Source organism: Sinohyriopsis cumingii, chromosome 15 (assembly GCF_028554795.1).
Source record: "Sinohyriopsis cumingii isolate HCF-2022 chromosome 15, ASM2855479v2, whole genome shotgun sequence".
Classification (NCBI taxonomy): Eukaryota; Metazoa; Mollusca; class Bivalvia; order Unionida; family Unionidae; genus Sinohyriopsis; species Sinohyriopsis cumingii.
The window spans coordinates 117,805,869-117,825,436 of NC_142975.1; the positions used below are offsets into that span (position 1 = coordinate 117,805,869).

General features: G+C 34.9%; 1 protein-coding gene across 1 annotated transcript; it reads right to left on the bottom strand.

Moving 5' to 3' along the window:
* Positions 1-753: 753 nt before the first annotated feature.
* Positions 754-16,745, bottom strand: LOC149782564 (small nuclear ribonucleoprotein Sm D1-like). The gene is made up of 4 exons (XM_089934012.1): positions 16,602-16,745; positions 10,125-10,201; positions 2,244-2,435; positions 754-1,602 (listed from the first exon to the last, which is right to left on the bottom strand). Exons 1-4 carry the CDS (start codon positions 16,613-16,615, stop codon positions 1,520-1,522), a joined length of 366 nt encoding a protein of 121 aa, XP_089790138.1. The 5' UTR covers positions 16,616-16,745; the 3' UTR covers positions 754-1,519.
* Positions 16,746-19,568: the final 2,823 nt, after the last annotated feature.

The following is a 19,568-nucleotide window of genomic DNA, read 5'->3' on the forward strand; positions in this document are numbered from 1 at the left end:
TGGCTTTTTAGACATTTGAAATTGTGGACATCAAATACACAAAAGCAGACCTCTCTCAACACTGGATAAATTTTCCCCGTATTTGTGTGGTGATTTCAATGGACTATGTGGATATTTCAATAAGTTTCATTGGAATTTTATTTACATCAGGATCCATGCTGCTGGGCAATTGATGCAAAACAGATGACTTCAAGAATGTTCCTTTGGTTTAATATGCCCAAAAGTAAACTTTACTTGTGCTGCCTTACAGTGGCACTTGTGTACATCCTTGATGATACCCGTTTCCTTCATACATGAGAATTCATTACACAAAATTACAAGATAATTTGAAGCAGAGATTGCTACTTCATCAGTAGTTCAATTTACGCTGAAACAAAAGTCATGGATATAATGCGATTGCAAACCAATTTTTAAAAGCAAGCAAACAGATTTTAATTAACTGTTGATCAAATGTTTTATTCTGTAAAACGCAAATTATATGAAGTTGCCAATTGTTCTTATATGTAAAGATTTCAAAAACTTTCTATATTGTTAGTTTTATGTCAATATTCAACATTACTGTGAATCATAACATTTCGATTTTGCATGTGAGCAAAATTTCTTCTGTACGCTAAACACAATTTGGAGAAATCAATTTTAAGAAGTTCTGCATTAAACCCATAAAATATAAAACTGCAAGTAAAAGCATTACTGTTATCTTTCAATATTAGTCTGAAACAAGATGCTAAGGGAAAATGAAATATACTACTAAAGTGTTTTAAAACCAATTATCATTTATTTTTACTACATAGATACATACCATCACATAGTCTTTACACAAAAAATGACAATGAAATACAGAAAACAAACTTAAGCTTGTTGATAATGTAGTCTATTGATGTTTGATTTACAGTCAGATGGATGACACAACTGCATATAAAGGATTCAAATTTATTTAATTACTACAGCAGTTGCAAATAAAGTGGAACCAGTCATAAATGTCACCTGTATCAAGCAACCACCCATATTAAATGGTGACATTTTTGAATGAAACTCTGTTTTAGAAGAAACTGACTTGTATTAAACAGCCATGTGACTTACAAAGCCAATTTTTCTAATTCCATGAGGTGGCTGCTCAACATTGGATGGACTGTACTACACAAAGCAAGACAAGTTTTAAATGAGCACGGAATTCACATGTTACTAATGAAATGAAAATATGTAATTAAGATCTAAGTTAAGTATACATCGCTGTTCTCTTGTCAGAAATTGTGAATTAAATGGTAGTCCCACAAACACAAAAAATGTGATAATGTAACTAACGAATGCGTATAAATGTTGCAAAGAACACTGCTTTGATCCTTTTGGTAAAGTGACTATTCCTCCACGCAAATCCTCTGTCCATCTCAATTACATATCTATATATGTTCAAATATTTAAACACTTGTTTATCATGATTGAATGGCTATCACTCCTGGCAATCTCCAGAAAAATGATCCATGCTGAATATAAACAACGAAATGAAAAATAAAGAATGCTTTCATCGCCTTCCTCTTCCGCGACCCCTCATTCCCCTGCCACGACCCCCCCTCATTCCTCGTCCTCTTCCACGGCCCATAGTAGCTGAAAGGAATAAAAATATTTTTATGTACTTTCAATAAATGTTAATAAAAGTTACCTTCTGAAGCTTCTTTCGGAATCTAGTTTTGTACTTGGCTATTTCATAATGATTGCAATGTCAATAACATCTAAAATGGTGGTGGACAATTTTATAAAAATTAAATTGACGTTATCTACCCTTTCCTTTTACAAAGTCTATTTTTAATCAGCTGACCTAATAAAAACGACATCAGAAAGAAAATGCAACAATAAAGATAATATTGTACATCACAATATTTTTGCCTCATTAAAATTTAGCGAATCATTGAGCAGCACACATTATAGTAAAATTTTGGTAATAAATATTTCATCCTACTTGAAAATAATAAGGGGATTATCAAATTATAAATAGTTGGGTTTGCTGCTACATATTATGAATACTCATTCAATTATCAATGAAGCGTCTAATGACATTTTTTCACATTATACGACACCAAAAGCAGCAGTCTCTTTACTTTCCTGGCATCACAAATGTCAAATGAGATTCAACAAGACAGACATGCCTATCACTAGCAATGTGAAACAGAAATGCCAGCTTAAATAATCATAACTGAAATGTAAAAACTGGACTGCAAGTTTGTTCAGTGCCAAAGGTGAAGACCTACCAGATTCCTTTTTCTTCTTTTTAGTTCTGGGTGTGTCATCTATCAATAATGTGTCAAGGGGCAGACTGTCGGGTAGAATGTAATAACGGATGTTATTTCCTCGAATACTGAGAGTATCAACCTGGACTGGATCTTTGTTTTTTACTGTCATTTTCACTGCCTTAAGATGCGTGTTCATACTAACATCCACTCCTAAATAGGGCAGGAAAATAAAACAAAGCCATTAAATTTGGAAGAACCAAGTACAATCAATAATTATAAAGCTCACCTCTACCAACTTTTTCAATTGTATCCAGTAGCCATTTCAAACTTATCATGCAGGAAATAAGTTATAACTAAAGTGACATTGACAACAAAATACTGGCCCTTTAATTTTCTTTTCTCTGATTTTAAATTTAACTCCTGCTCAACAATATATAGCCAGCAATGGGCAGACATGCCATTAAATCACCTACAGACACAAATACATGCATATATTTAGCAAATAAACATAAAATATACAAAACACACCAAAAAAAAGAATTCTCTTCCATTCAGTTATATGAAAGAAGTAATTGTAGCAAGTTTATATAACAAGTAATACATTTTTGTGAAAAAAATTCAAATAAAAAGGACCATACAAAGCTGCTTCAGAAGTTGCTTTCACTGTCCTGGCATAGAAAAAATACTGTAATGGGCAAAAGTCACAAGGTCTGAAGTGACAGCTACTAATACAAGTGCAGTTCATGGTTCAGTAATTACACTGATCAGCTATTGCCCGTGCTTCACATGAAATGCAGCATGCAATGTATAGACATTAGTATGGGTAGTAGTGAAATGGATAAACATATTCATTCTTACTTCCAGATGCACACCTCAGAATGGCAATATGGATTATCATTTCTAAAGAAAATCAAAGTATGCACGCATCACTTATCCTATCATTAGCCAACACCATCCCTTCTATACCAATGACTCTCTGCATAAACTTACTGATGCAATGTAACTATAGATCATACACATCTCATCCATTATTCTTAGTGATCATAAATCCAACTACTTAAATTTGTTTTTGCCAAAAGTTCAACACACATCAAACTTTTTGGGATTCAAGTAGAAGGGTCTCTCTCAAACAAAGATATGCTTCAAATGAGTACATTATTAAAGTCTGGCATTTCAAACCTTTGCAGTAAGTCTCCATCTTTAACCCTTTACTTCGTAGAGTGCACATTTTTGTACTCAGTTCATATACATGTACCAAAGTTAGTGTCATGAACTATCAATAGAACACGTTACCTATTTGACTCCATAAACACAGGCCTGCCAGTTAACTGTTACAGCAGTGTAGTACATATCCAATATAAATTTTAACCATTTTACAATTTTGGTACACATCTATTATGTTTAGAAAGATTTAAATCTAAAATCTGATTGTTATAGCTGTATAATTATTTTTCACAGAAGAATTTGTATGTGCTTTATAATCTTGAGAACTCATTCACCATCATGCCAGTTCTTTGTCTAAGTCTATATCCATAAAAACTAATGCCTACATCAACACCAGAGCCTTTACCAATGCTACTGAAGCTTTACCAGGGTTTGACACTAACTTTTGTAAAGTAGGAAGCCCACAGGACTTAATGCTTTTGAAAACTGGCGGTTCTTCTGACTGATGGAAGGTTTTTCTCATTTACGGTTATACCTATTGAAAAAATGTTTAATCTATACAATAAAATAAAATATGCATACAAGTTGTAACTTTATATTAGTGTACATTAAATTCATCAACAGTTCATATACTGTTTTTTAATGCTGACAAATCTTGTGTGTGGTATTATTATCATCATCATCATCACTGACGCACCATCCGTTCCCAATGGAACAATCTTTTCATCCATTCCCAGAAAATTCTGACATAAGGCACACTATAGCATGACTGATGGTTTCACTGTCTACCTTGGGTACATCTTCTATACCAATCAAGTGAGTTTAAACCTTAGAAGAAATACTAAATTACTGAATTAATATTAAACAAACTAGAACAGAACTAAAGTTAAATTGTTGGTTTAAAAGTTTACAATATTATAAATGGAATGGACCTTAACATTATTCTTTTTATACCTTTGTACTGTGTGAAATTTTTACAAGGCACTTTTTTCTCTTTTCATCATCATGTTTTCATTTGTTGGCCGATAGCTCTATATAATGCTAGAAGCAAACATTTGACCTTACATGTGTTTGAAAGAAAAATATGACAGATTCAAGTGATTGAGGTTAACAGATCAACTGCACTGAATCTAACATGAAAACCCATATCAGGACTAAACCTGGGCAAGCCAATCTCTGGATTTCATATTTTTATGATATTATTTCATAAGTTGACAATTTAAGGGTCATTTCAGTAAGACTGATGGTCATACCATAAGGGTTGGCAGGTTAGCCTGTAACAGAGTCATCAGCTATCGCCAGGTGTGAATGACCAACAGTATTACATAACTGGTTTCCTTGCGGGAGAAGAAAAAATAAAGGTTGCACAAATTGGAGTAAAATACAACAAATATATAGCAACTCTAGATTTAATAACTAACAAAAAGTATTGCATTAATATTTTCTACACATTTTGGAGGTTGGCTTATTTGTATTGGACAAGATTTCACAATTTGCACAATTAATAAAAAAATGTACTGAAAAATAACACTTAACATGTTGATGCCACTAACAGTGGAATACAATATTCTACACCCAGAGTAAGAACGAAGATTAATTTTTTATAATCCAAACTAATGATCTTACTGATAACAGAACAATGCAGCTTGTTCTTTAATATTTTATCACTTGACAGGTTTTGCATGATGAAATATATTTTTCACGTTTATACCTTGAATCCAAGTAATAATTCTTACAGTACTTTAAAATGTATCTTTTCATCTGATCTCAGTACTTAATTAATTAGAAACAATCTCTTTCACCAACTACTTGTCTGCAATCATTTTACTGTGGAGCCCGATTTTTTTCGACATAATATTATTCACACAAAACTAGACCATAAACTCGTTTTACTGATTTTTCAATCTTGGCAAGACATTCTTATTAATGCAGTCCCAATTTTTCCTAAGTAATACCAGTTTTTGGTAAGGTGTAGCAAAATTTCAAGTACTATACAGCTGATGTGGAAACAGGCATTACAAAGGTGCAACTAGGGACTAATGCAGTGAAGGCCAACAAATATGTTAAATTAAATACAGTGGAACCCTGCTTTTATGCAATAATTGGAGTCCAAAAAAAACTGGATCATGTTAATAGCGGTGATCATTAATGTGGTTTTTTAAAAACTTTATTTTACTTTTTCAGAGAACAACACACTGATGCATAAAGGTTTATTCATGTCTAATGTATATCATGAATAGGTTATTGACACCACTTACTACTGTGCCGTCGTGGCATGCAATTCATCCATAATGCATGTAATGCCATTGAAAAACTGCACAGATATAAAATATTCAATAATTTTGTCACAAATCATTGTCTAAATTCAACGACTAATATATAGCATAAACAGAATATTAACACCGTTTATTTACCATTGGATATTGTAGTCATGGCATGCAGTTAATCCATAATACATAAAATTCCATTGCAAAAATTGCATACATATTTGAACTATTCAATAATTTTTTCACAAATCATTATGTATCTGAATTCAATGGAAAAATTAACAGCAAAATTAGGTTAAGAAAGACAGAGCACAAATATGGTTCATTACATTCCAGGGTCTGTGAATGGTGTCTGTACAAATTTCATCATATGTGTTTCCATGTACTTTTATCCACTGTAAATTTCCAATAATTAACACTTGTACAAATTTCATGCTCCTAAAATATTATCATATGCGTTTCCGTGTACCTTTATCCATGGTAAATTTCCAACAATTAACACTTGTACACCTATTCATTTGAACGACTACAGCAAGAATAACAAACAGCACGTTTTCCGAGTGCATAAAACTTTTACTTCAGATTTTGTGAAAATCGAAAGAAACACGTGAAAAATACTTTTATGAAGATTTTTAAGCTGAATACATGTACAATTTCATACCCTTTCAATATCCTGCAAATAAAGTGGACATTATTTACTGGTCAACTGATTGTGTCTACTAACAATGCCAAGCCCAGCATATATATTAGCAGCTTTCATTTTTTGATGTTTACTAAATTATGAGAAATTTTTTTATCAACCACCGCATTGTCTGCTGCTTGGTTGTGTATGCAGTTAGAGAAGAAACACGTCAGCTATTGTTTGAGCAACGACTGTATACAGAATAATTTGAAGACAATCACAAAGATGACTTACTGGCTTCACTCATGGATCAGTAATAACATTTCCGATAATGCTTATTTTGGCTTAACACTTCAAGACCTGGTGAAATTGTTAAATTTCTTAAGTCATGCTATGATCGTATTATATTCAGATTCATACATGGACTCGATTGTAGTACATTCAAATTCATTCATGATCTCTTCCCCAAAATGATAATAAAGAAATCTGTTATCTTTTATTTCATGTACTTTGAAGAAGAAAAAAATATTTTTTCATGTGTGAATATATGAAATTTCGGGAGCCATGCCACAACCATGTTATATCTGAATTCACTTTATTGCACTGTACATGTATGAAGTACACTTGGATCTTAATTACTTCTTGTACAGTTGCAGAAACTACATTTTCAGACCCTATGAAGCTCAAAGGTTTCTTGTGAAATTTCACAACTTGATGCAATCTTTGGGTTTAATGGTGTATTTTTGTCTCCAATTTTAAGTAGCAATAGTATTTATCCACAAGACAACGAAATCAACAATGTCCAAACAACAGTAGTTTTGCTTTTCCTGCTATCTAAGAATCTGAATATTCCTTTTTAAACTTTTATACTGAATGTTAACACCTTAAAGTGTTTTTTGTTTGCAGGACATCATTTCTAGAAAATGCATAATCATACTGGCAGCTTGTATGAAAATTAAAGACAGATTAAAGCATCCACGGTACTACCATAAAAGTTAGACTGGTTCTGTGACCAACTCCACTGAACTTTATAGAAAACCCAAACTACAATTATCGTATTTTATGCTATTATTGTGTCGATATGATCCCATACAAATTGCCTTCTCTCCATTTGTATTACTGATCCGACGCACAAATTATTGTTACTTGGTGTGTAAAGGGAGTGAACTAGATTCAGTATCGCAGAAACCAACTGTTTTAACTAGTCAACTTGCTATGGTCAAACTGACACATATCAACAGAATAGGTCCCACTGATGAGTTATGTGCTTTGGAAGCTGCTTGCACTGGCAATATGCATAATGGAGAGAATGTTCACAAAACTCATGTACTGTGACTTAACATGTGGTACATATGGAAACTGCACTATGCACACAAAAAAATCATGGTTCTGGGTGACCAACTGTTCCTATTTTTTTTTGCCGACCTGAGCACTTTTCTCCTGGCTATATGGCTATAATTTCTTTTCCTGAAAATTATTTGAGCATCCAATTAAAAAGGCTTTGCCCAGTACTCAAAGTGCTTAGTTCATTACAAACACACACACACAGATACAGTCCTACATCAATTATATCAACAAGTCGCATATTTTAACAAAAAAGCAAAGTCCCGGTTCCTTGGTCAACTATTACTACCAAAATTGTCATGCTTATGTCAACGTCCAGATAAAAAATAAATGTACATGTCGAAAGAAGCCCTTTGTTTTCTAATCATTTATGTCGACAAGATGCAAGTTCCAACCCATACTTTGTTTAACAATTAGTTGATCTTGCCGCCTAATCATTTATGTCGGCAAGCGGCCAGATCCGACCTGTACTTTATTCAACAATTAGTTGGATCTTGCTGCCAGGCTTTAATGTCGCGGTTGGATATATAAAAAAACAAAACAGGCTTTTGTCTGGTCCTTGATAAATTAAATTGTAATTTTATGCATTGATTATGCTATAGATAATAATCTCAATTACATGTATACGTATTTATCATTAAAATCTTTTACTGCTACATGTATTTGTATTTTGAGAGAATTCATAACTTGTTATCTCCAGAATGTATTTTAAATGTATACCACTTGAGCGGACATTATTACAATACTGCACTGTGTTTTAAGAATCATTTTCTTTTAATACCTCATTAGCAGGTGTCAATGTATAAAATATTATGCCTTCATTAATCATATTGGCCACAAATCTCTTGTTCGCTTTTATATAATTTTCACGATGACTTCTGTAACTAAATACATGTACTGTTTAAACCAACTTATTGACAGGTTTTCATTCCCCTGTGAATATCCCCATCCCTTTGTTAGCCTCAATAAAATGAGTAAAGACTGACCAAAATCTAGGACAATTTAAGTACATTACTTGAAGCATGTAAGTAGCAACTAAGCAACCATGTGCTAATGCTGACACTGCAAACTGTAGTGAACATTTTACATATCAGGATGCGACCGATGCAATATTTTATTGTGGATTTTATTACATAAAGGTAACCAAAATGTAATATGTCAATATAAAAGTGTATTTCACACTGGTTTTGTCTTCATGTACTCAAAATTTCCATTGTTTTCTCAAAGTGTAAATGCTACTCACTGACAACAGGTCACCCCTTACTGACGAATTTAACTTGCATCTTTTTAAGCCCCCTCCCCCCATCTCAACATGCCCCTATGTCGACAATATTTCCTCGGGCCCGAGGATGTCGACATGAATGGGTAGGACTGTATATGTATATAAAAACTACCTACCTAAAGTTGATACCAAAGCAATAGGAAACATTTTTGCCCTATTAAAAGCAGACAGCTATCAAAACAGTTGCTCCCATGAGCTTGAAAAATGAGTCTCAATTAGTTCCAAGCACACTAACTTTAACAGTTACTGAAATAGAGATAATGGCTTTTGCTAGGTTAAACAATACCAACTTCTGAGAGTACAATAAACGAAATAAAAAATACATAAAAAGTCCCCAAAAAATGTTCTCTAATTTACCTTTGAAGCCCAGGAAGTGATAAGACTAAGTGGTTGTTATTGTAGGGTTTAACGACATTTTTCAGCACAAGATAGGCTATACATGGCGGCCAGTATAACTGCTGAAGGAAGCACCCTGGAAAACCCTGGGAAGAACCACCAACCCACGAGAAGCTACTGGCAGGCTTTCCCACGTACCCACACTAGCTGAGCATTGGACTCGAACCCACGCAGACAGAGGTGAGATGGCAGTGATGTGTGAGCGCTTTAGACCACTCAGTGCCCTGCAATGACCAAGTGGGGCTAGCAGTCTTTTAATAGGTACACATCTGAAGTAAGACCACAATGTATACTCTTTCAACCAAATTACATCCCTCAATCACATACCAAAATAAAGAGATTGAAAAGGCATACAAGGTCCCTTTTAACTTTAACCAGGATAACCAGTGAGGAAAACATGGAAATTCTTCATCTTTAAGAATCAAACCCTATGCCAAATAGGAGAACCGAACCACAGTATTTCACTAACCATCTCACTGATGCCTTTACTCTCTCACTAACTTTACAGTTGAGAAAAAAGTGGTGGTGCCCAAGTAATGGGAGTGTCACTTGCAGTTTGTATCCATCACCCTGGTGCAGCAGTGACTAATTTTTTGTGTCAACAGCATACAAACGTGTTCTAAAAATAATCTTGCAGCTAACAAAAAATAGTGGACAGCTTCTGCCATAGTACAAATTTCAAAACCAAATGTGATCCAAGTCTTTTGGAATAATAACATGCCTGTATTTATACAAAGAAGATTGAGATACAGAATGCCAGTTTGTTCCAGTGATGTAACTAGATGGTTTGATTAAATCAGATACCTCAATACTGTTGAACAAACCTGTTATTGTGCCATGGACCTGGGTTCCATTTTTTAGCTCTATTGTCACCGTCTCATGACTCAACTTCATTAAAAACCTGCAAAGATAAAATCAAGATTTTGTTTTGGTATATATATAATACATATTTATGTTCAAAACCTTAGCATGATAAATTCCTGTGATTATACAAACCAGAGGAATGGTATTTATAAATGAAAAATGCAACCCGAGATTGGACTCAAACCAATAACCATTCAGACGGCTACTCGCCAAATACAAGTGCAGCTGGCCAACACATCTGGGTCTGTCAGATGATTTCTGTAGAAATTTCATTTAGTCATGGTGAATGTATATGCTATATGAACACAACTGTTAAAAGGTTTTTAATGGTACATCCATATTACATGTTCAATATCTAAAGTTTTTTTAATGATATAATCAGCCTTTCAGCTATGACAATCAAATTTGGTCAAATGCTATTGAGGGCTGTTCCAGTAAAACATATAGCCCCCCCCCCAATGGAGGGAGGTAGGAGGCACTTTTAAATTCAACCAACCCACAACAGAATAAATTTTTAAAAAAGTATGATCCACTGTCAGATGTTTTAATCGAAAAACACAGCCCCCTACAGAAGCATATTTTTTTAACAATTTCTGGCAATGGGTTAGTGGGCAGAAGAAGCGATTTTAATACTGGCTAGGGACAGAAGCAATTTAAATGACATCTGGCTGGAGGTATCTACTGAATTCTTATAGATCATATAATCTACTGCATATTTTTATTTGTATTCATTCAGTATAATCAATCTTTTGTCCTTTCGTTTGTTTGTCTGCCAGCCATGTATGTCTCTGATACTGTGAAATCACAAATTTTCATGGTGGCTTATTATTTGCAGACGTCACTGATTAGTCCCTTAATACCTACTAATTTAACGTCCATGAATACAGACTTTTTAATAGGGTTTTCTTTTCTAATACTGAAATCATGAATTTGTATCCTTAATAAACTAAGTCTTTACTAAAGTGATCACTTTTGCTATTTTTCTTTTTTTCTCAGGCATACTGCATTTGATAAGACAATAGTTAAATCTTATATTGCTTTAAATGTGTGGTCAGATGCTATAATTCCTTGTTATTTTTTTTTTTAATAAATGTTTTGGTAAACTTATAATACATGATTTGTCAGAAAAAAAACCATTAATGCCTGTGGAAGTGAAGTTGCATTATTTCTGCCTACTTTTACAATGACCCATTTCTTGTAAGAACATTTATTTCAGATACTGATATCATATTTTTACGCTTGTTGCAAGGCTAATATAAAGTTTAAAGAAACAAAAGAAATATAGCAAGTCAAACATTTTTATATCAATAACTAGATTTTAAACAATGGATGAAAGTCAAGGAATGATTTTCCCCAGAGTACTCATAAAATCAATGTCATTGCAGTTAATTGTATTGTCAACATCATCATCACTGATGGACCAGCAGTAACATTCTGCACTTTCGATCCAGTTGTCACAGGTTCTATCTCCCACTTCTAGTCTTTCATACGAGACTTGTACCTATGGCCTGAGCGGCTTTCATGGCCGAGTGGTACAAAATGCTTGTCATGTGATTACTTGCCTCCAGTGTGTAAATGAGAATGTTGTCAGTTAGTTGTGGAAGGTCAGTGGTTCTACATAAGTGGTGTTTGGTGTCTCAAAAGTACTTGGATTTTCTTAAGCAGTAAAACTGGCTGCCATATATAGTCTTCATTTGAAAATGGTGTAAAGGCCATAATGACTGAAACCTGAGATCTCATGTCTAATTGACTTCAGCTGTAGGAGATAAACATCAAATCAACAGAGGCTCCATGCGCCCAAGTGTACTAAGGTGCTTGCTTTTACATCACTTGCACATCTTGCAATGCGAGTTTTTGTCACAGATCAACCAATATGGGTTGGTGGTCGTTCTGGGTTCTTCCTCCACCTAATATAGTTAAAAAACAAAACAAAAAAACAGACCAAACTAGATCAACCAACTAATCCACTGTGGCAACAGCAGCAAAGGCACTAGTCCATCATTTTTGCAACAGCTGTATGAGTATATAAATTTTGACTATAGTAATTTTTGCAGTCCTTTGGATATTGTAAATTATGCCTTTCTGACAGTTACCAAAAAGTCATCATCAGTTGGTACATATGAGAAGAAGTCTTAAGCATGCCTGCATCACACAATGTAAGGTAATCAATTAACAGTTTGTTTTGTACATGTTAAGCTTCATATTGTGATCATTCAGGCACACATCAGTGCACCAGTACAATTCTAGTCCCCAGCAGAATGCTACCCAGGATAGATTGCTTTTCTTTTGTCTTAATAAAATAAAAAATAATGATCTTTCCAAAATTGATATGTGCAGTAGATGGGTGACCAAATGAATGCTGACATCTTATTAAAACCTACTGTAATTGAATCAAGTCATAACTAATTCCCTCCTCCTCTATCAAGACTGACATGGATAATCTCAAAACATCATAAAACTTTATTGAGTTATGCCCACCTAAGTACAACATCAATGACCTGTTAGCTCAGCCCAGTTCAAGTGTGATATTATTGGCCAATAAGGTGTTAACATTAGTCTAGCAAATGTCAATCACTGTCACATACAGTCCATTTGTTAAGGACAGTGTTATATTGCTGATGCAAATCAAGGGCAATTAAGACTTATGCTCTGGCCAAAATCAATGTCATGATAACACATAGGCTGGATTTCCATGCATCAGGAAATACGGGTATGCATCTTATTGAGAACCCCCTTCTGGTTTGGGGTCCTATGTCAGTAAGGACACCTTTACAGATCAGTCACTTGTCAACTCTGCATGGGTTTGAATCTTAACTCAACCAACAAGGTATGTCAAAAAGCTTTCCAGTAGCTTCTAGTGGGTCAGTGTTTCTTCCCAGACCCTTCTTCCACCAAATATATCGTTTCATGTATCAAACATCACGAGCTTAAAACGCACAACTTTATATATATATATATATATAAAAAAAACAACTGTACAACTGGTTTACAGCCTACAATCTTTACCTTTTAAAGTAAACAAAACACGTAAAGTGCAATTAGAAAAATATGTGCGGTTCCCATTGTACCACTTTTAAAATCATGGTAGATTGGTAGGTATTCAAAAAAACAAAATATTATAAATGATTACTATATATATGTAAGAAAGACTTGAAATATTGGATCATTTTGGGACTTCCCCCCCCCAACATTATATAATCATTAGTACATAAAATGTAGGGCCCCGAGTGGCCAAGTGGTCTAAAGCACCCTCCGTTACAGATCACTGCCATCTCACTTCTGTTTGCGTGGGTTCAAGTCTTGGATTCAGTCAATGTGGGTATATGTAAAAGCTTGCCAGTAGCTTCTCATGGGTCGCCGATTCTTTCCTGGGTTCTTCCTCCACCATTAATACTGGTGGCCATGTATAGCCAATCTTGTGCTGAAAAATGTTGTTAAACCCCACAACAACATATAATGTACTAACCACTTTAAGTACTGGGTTAAGAGCTCAATTTCAGGAATTTTGCTAGAGCCATCAACGAAAAACTTTTTTGGGTGCCTTACTTTGAGAGAACTTGGACACTTCAATTGCTCAGATTTTCAAAAGTTACTTTTAAGCTGTAAACATGCCGACTGGTGACGGGTGAAACTATTAGCTATGAGTCGGTGTGAGTGTGATTTAGATTTTTAACGTAGCTTTAACAATTTTTCAGTCATATCACTATGATGTCTGCAGTGTGGCAGTTTATAGTGATGTCTAGCACTGGGGCATCATGCCACAGACATGCAGCATGACGTCCCACCCAGTCAAATTATCCTGACACCAGGCCGACCAGTCCTACTGCTAACCTCTTAATACTGAGCTCCAAGCGAGGCAGCTGTTAGTACCATTTCTGTAAGTCTTTGGTATGACAGCCTGGGATCGAATAGCTACGAGTCAACTGAAAGTTATCAAAACTACTTCAAAAAGCACACCAACAGGAAATTCACCAGCCTGAAGCTCCAAATAAACTAACAAATTGGGACTAAATGCTTAAAATTAATTGTTTTTACATGACTCAAAGAGAATAAAAATATGCCATATACCACATGTTCTTATTTTACACTACTGTTAATTTACTCGATTTTCTTTGGGAAATCTTTATATCTCAGTGGCTTAAGTAGTCAGGGGGTAAAAAATGGCTGCCTCCAGTTTGAAATGAATTAGGTCAGAATCCAAGACGGTTCAACTTATTTTTCTTAATGTACCATTTTACTTTTAACTGGAAAGGAGAATTTTTCTGTATGAATATTCACAAAATACAGCAGAACTTAAACAGTAAACTGCTGACATTGTGCAGGATCCAGTAAAAGATGTGCTACTTCAATTTGTTATATACATCTTGTTAGCCATTACATTCAAGCATAAAATAAAAATGTCACTTCTTGTGAAAAGACCAAGTTTTATACCTACTTGATTTTTAAATGTATCCGTTATTCGTTAATTTCAAGCAATGATAACCTCATTTCTGGTCAACCATTGTGTAGTATTCCAATATGCAGATTGCACCTATAAGCAGGCAATATCATGGCCATGCCCAACTGCAATTTTGGAAAGACCAAACAAGTACAATATCCGAGATATATATTAGTGCCGCACAGATTACACTATAAAAAGTGAAACCTTAAGCATCAATGTAAATTTTGAAATGTCTAGATGGAAAAATGAGAAGTGTCCACCATTGTATTATTATATAGTTAATATAACATTGCAATCAACAAGCCCCTTTTGTATAACTAAAGCAGTTAGATTCTAAGCTGTGCAACGGTGTCAATATATGCTCCCAACTATTGACAATATTCTTTAAAATTTTACGAGTTCCCGAGTCAACTGGAATATGCTACACTAATCCATGGGTTCATTACACGGGAAATTAAGAATATCAGTCAATGGATAGACAGCTGGGTGTGTCCAAACCTGTAACAATATAACACAAGTCCTCACCCCTCCGTATTTCCAACCCTACTAGCTTGTCCTATTTTTGTCTCAATGTAAAACTTTGTACCAGCTGTAATCAGGAAGTTAAATTTTCAAAAACATCTCAAAAGACCTCATTCAGTTTACTACATATAAGAGAAAACTCAACACGTGTTGGCCAGTTCTGAAGAATGAGATGCACCCGTGAAGTTCCGATAGTCTTTTATTTCACCCCTGATAGAAAGGATAGTTCAGAACACCAAACTTTACATGCCAACATTACAATGTAAATGTAATACAAGGTACAATATTAACTGCGAAATATAGGCTGTTCAGAACATGGCTTTCCGTTAGGTTAAATCTAGTCCTACAATGCAAGACCTTGTCCTTGATATTTATGTTTTCAGTATCAAGGTCTTACTGCCTCAATGATGGCACAGTGTAGTATGTTTTGATGTCGACTGACATCGTAATGAAAGTAAAATTGTCAGGAATATCTCGCACACTTGGCAGACCATAGCATTGCTTTTCTACAAATTAGAGTTACAATGTATTAGTCTGACTTTACTTACTCTGATGGCTTTTTTGTTAAGAAATTAAAATTCTCAAACAAGCAAATGGACCTGTTTTCAAGTAAAGTTGGCCTATATTTCAATTGACTGGAAAGCAATGGAAGCTGGGAATGCTGAAATCAGGTCAAGTTGAAGTATTATTCTTTGTTGTTGTTGTGATAGGGTTTAACGCCATTTTTCAGCACAAGATAGGCTATACATGGCGGCCAGTATAAATGGTGGAGAAAGAACCCAGGAAATCCCCGGAAAGAACCACCGACCCATGAGAAGCTACTGGCAAGCTTTCTCATACCCACATTGGCCGAGCCCGAGACTCGAACCCACGCAGAGGTGAGATGGCAGTGATCCGTGACGGGTGAAATCGAAGGCTATTCTTGATTACAGCTAGCAAAAGTTTTACAAAAACGGAACAAGCTTATGAGGTTTGATAACCCAGGGGTGATGAAGCACCTTCCATGGTGTTAAATTGTTGATTTGGACCCCTCCCCCGCCCTCTATCTAGTGACAGATGTGTTCAATTTTCTCTGTAATGTGCTCCTATATACGAATCTCTTGTTTAATGTTCAAGCAATAAAACATCACCACCCTTAAACATCACGATTATATATTGAGGTCAACATTACGATGTAGGACTATGTTCTGATAGCGCAGACGGAGAAGTTTCCGCAGCGGCATCATTATCGTCGATCACAAGAAAATGACATCCTAAGGAAACATTAATAATAAACTCAGTGTTATAAAAGAAAGCATAACAAGCCTCACGGAAGCGCTCTAATCCAGCTAAACAAATATATAATCGTTCCAGGGTAGATGTATACACAAAGGAGAATCTATTTGTAAAACTCAACTGCATGCTAAAATATCTTGCTTAAGTACAAAACCAAACGTCGGTGTCAATTTGGCATTATTCTAGAACATAATCATACCGTACTAGCTTCATGATTGATTTGATTGCAACATATATCGCTGACTTTCACCGGCGGCGAGCAACGATCAACCAACGCGCGATAGTTTAAATATATATTGCTTTGCGAAGAGCTTGCAAGGGAAGTAACTCATTAAACAGAGCTTTATATATAGTGCATTGTTTGGTCGGCTGGAAAATAGTAAACTTATTATTGATTAACAGATGTGATATTTTGACGCAAACCATTTACAAATGAATCATTTTAATTTCAGTTAGCGTACACATCACATATTTAGCGATACATTCCTTCAATGAACAAGTACACGATCCAATGGAGTAATATCTCAGATCAAATGTTAACTTTGCTTGCTAAAATACAGTGCTTAGGTATTGTGACATCCATACATCTTTAAATACCCCATAACTTTTTTCTTTTTTTTTTCTTTCTCTCTAATCTCAATGGACATGTCAACCGCAGCACATTGTACAATAACCATTATTTTGTCACTGTTTACTTTATTGAATTTTCTTAACCTTTACATTTTGTAGCAGTATTGTTTGACACTAAATCTTTAAACAGCTTTTCATATTTCTTCTTTAAATAGTTAACATGATATGTCTTGGTGAGCCATTTGATAATAATGATGAAAACAGATTGTGGACAGACAGACAGACAGACAGACAGATAGATAGATAGATAGATAGTGTGCCTAACACTGAGGATACCAATTACACATAGAGGGAAAGAGTTTATAAAAATTATGTAAATAAGACCTAATTTTCCCGTCAGAGGGGTAAAATAACGAGTGTAAGAAAGCAGGTCACAGTAACATAATTTTCAGGCGGTGTTTTAGAACTGTGCTAATTGCACACTGGATATGTTCGATGTAGATACCGTGCTTATAGCTGGAGATTCGCCAGGAGGACCAAGCTTGTACAATTAGGTTAACAAGTTACCAGTATAATAAAAGTATGTCGCTGTGATCAATTTTCACTTGGGATGCTAAAGAATGATGTTGATGTTGGTGTTGTCTATTGTTGTAAAGAGCATAGAGCTTCTAAAGATTAGGCGCTATACAAAGTCCTCATTATTATTATTATTAGTTTTAGTATTATTATTGTGTTCAGTGAGTACAACACATATTAACAGATGAAGATTTGCTAGCGAGAAAATCCTATACTAGAGTTAACTGTAAACCTTTATTATTTTAAGATACGAAAATGGGTTTTTGTGTCCTCTAATGCAAGAAACATCCCGCAAAGGTTATCTGAATATACCACGCCTACAAACAAAGATCTGCACGAAGATGCAACGTGCACATTTGGTTAACATTTAATAATATTGTTCTAATTTTCATTTAAATTAAAGAATTATGTTATTGTGACCTAGTTTCTCAACGATTGTTCAGAATGATCTCAGGAAGTTCCTTGACGAACTAGTACATACAACTGGTCGCAACGAAGCTGTGGAAGTAAACAAAACGTGTATCACTATTAACCTGACTGCTGACGCTGCCATCAGTGTCAAGGTATATAATGAACTCACGTTTCCTTTGTATAAGCATTATTGCTTTATTTTACTTTTTCTGTCCGTCGACGTAACGGTCTGTTCAATTGCTCCAGTTATATCATATTAGTGTTAATTTTTGTGAAGTGTACAAAGGGAAACTTGTGAATATAGAAACTGCATGTGCTTATAGTTTTTTGGTCGATTGTTCCAGAACTACATTATTACATTACTGTTCAACAAAACCCGGTAATCAAATATTTATAAGTTTGCAATTTATTATATAGGCTCTACATTTAAACATTCGTTGTTTTAATACTTGACTTAATTCCTTACAAAGATCTGTGATGTAAGTCGGTGAAAGGGAAGTCTCAATACTCTGTTGAAATACTGCTTTCTGTGTTGAGTCTTCAAAACAGTCATATATAAGTCAAGAATGCTCACTTGTATCTTTTTAATACTCGTTAAGATTAAGTTTTCCAGATACTTTTCCAAAGTTTCTTGTTGATTCGTTTTTAACATTTGTCGTGCTGCACTTGACTATAGTGATCGATTTGACAACCATACAAATGCTCTTTGGTCTGGCATGTGATTCTTACAGCAAATCATTATCTTATCGTCTTTGTCTACGTTCGTTGCTTCTTCTTCCATATGTATCCTTTCTTTATCCGCTCCATTTAGTGTCAGTGACTGTTGCTGTTCTGGATAGGTAAAGAAATATCTTCGCCTGTTTCCATGGGTTTGTGTTCCATTTATTCAAAGGAGTTTTGGACACTGCAATTGTGATACATCAAGACTGTTGGCACTTCAGGATATTCAAGGATAATAGCACATCATCAGATATGAAACCTGGAGTTTATTAACAAAAACTTGGTTGCATAATTGTTTGTGTTTTTGTCATTTTATTTCAGAAGTTGAAAATAATCAAGCACTTCTTAAAATGGGCTCTTTTTTGAACGTTTCATAAACTGAAAGGAATTGAATGTTGATGAATCTTTGATTCCTCAACAATTACAAGTGTCTCCTTACATAGGATTATAGGATTCTCTTTTTGTTAGTCTTGTTGTTGTTGTTGTAGGGTTTAACGCCATTTTCAGCACACGATAGGCTATACATGGCGGCCAGTATTAATGGTGGAGGAAGAACCCGGGAAAACCACGGAAAGAACCACCGACCCACGAGAAGCTACTGGCAAGCTTTCTCACATACCCACATTAGCCGAATCCGAGACTCGAACCCACGCAGACAGAGGTGAGATGGCAGTGATCCGTAACGGAGAGCGCTTTAGACCACTCGGCCACTCGGGGCCCCTTTTTGTTAGTCTAATGGTCTTATCAATGTACCTAGTGCGGATCAAGTTTAATTTGGCATCACAACTAATATTCTTAAAAGCGATTGGACATTAGGGCCGTAGTATAGACTATTTAAGCTAATATTTTTAATGATATCATTTAATTATATAATTTAAATTATCTGACT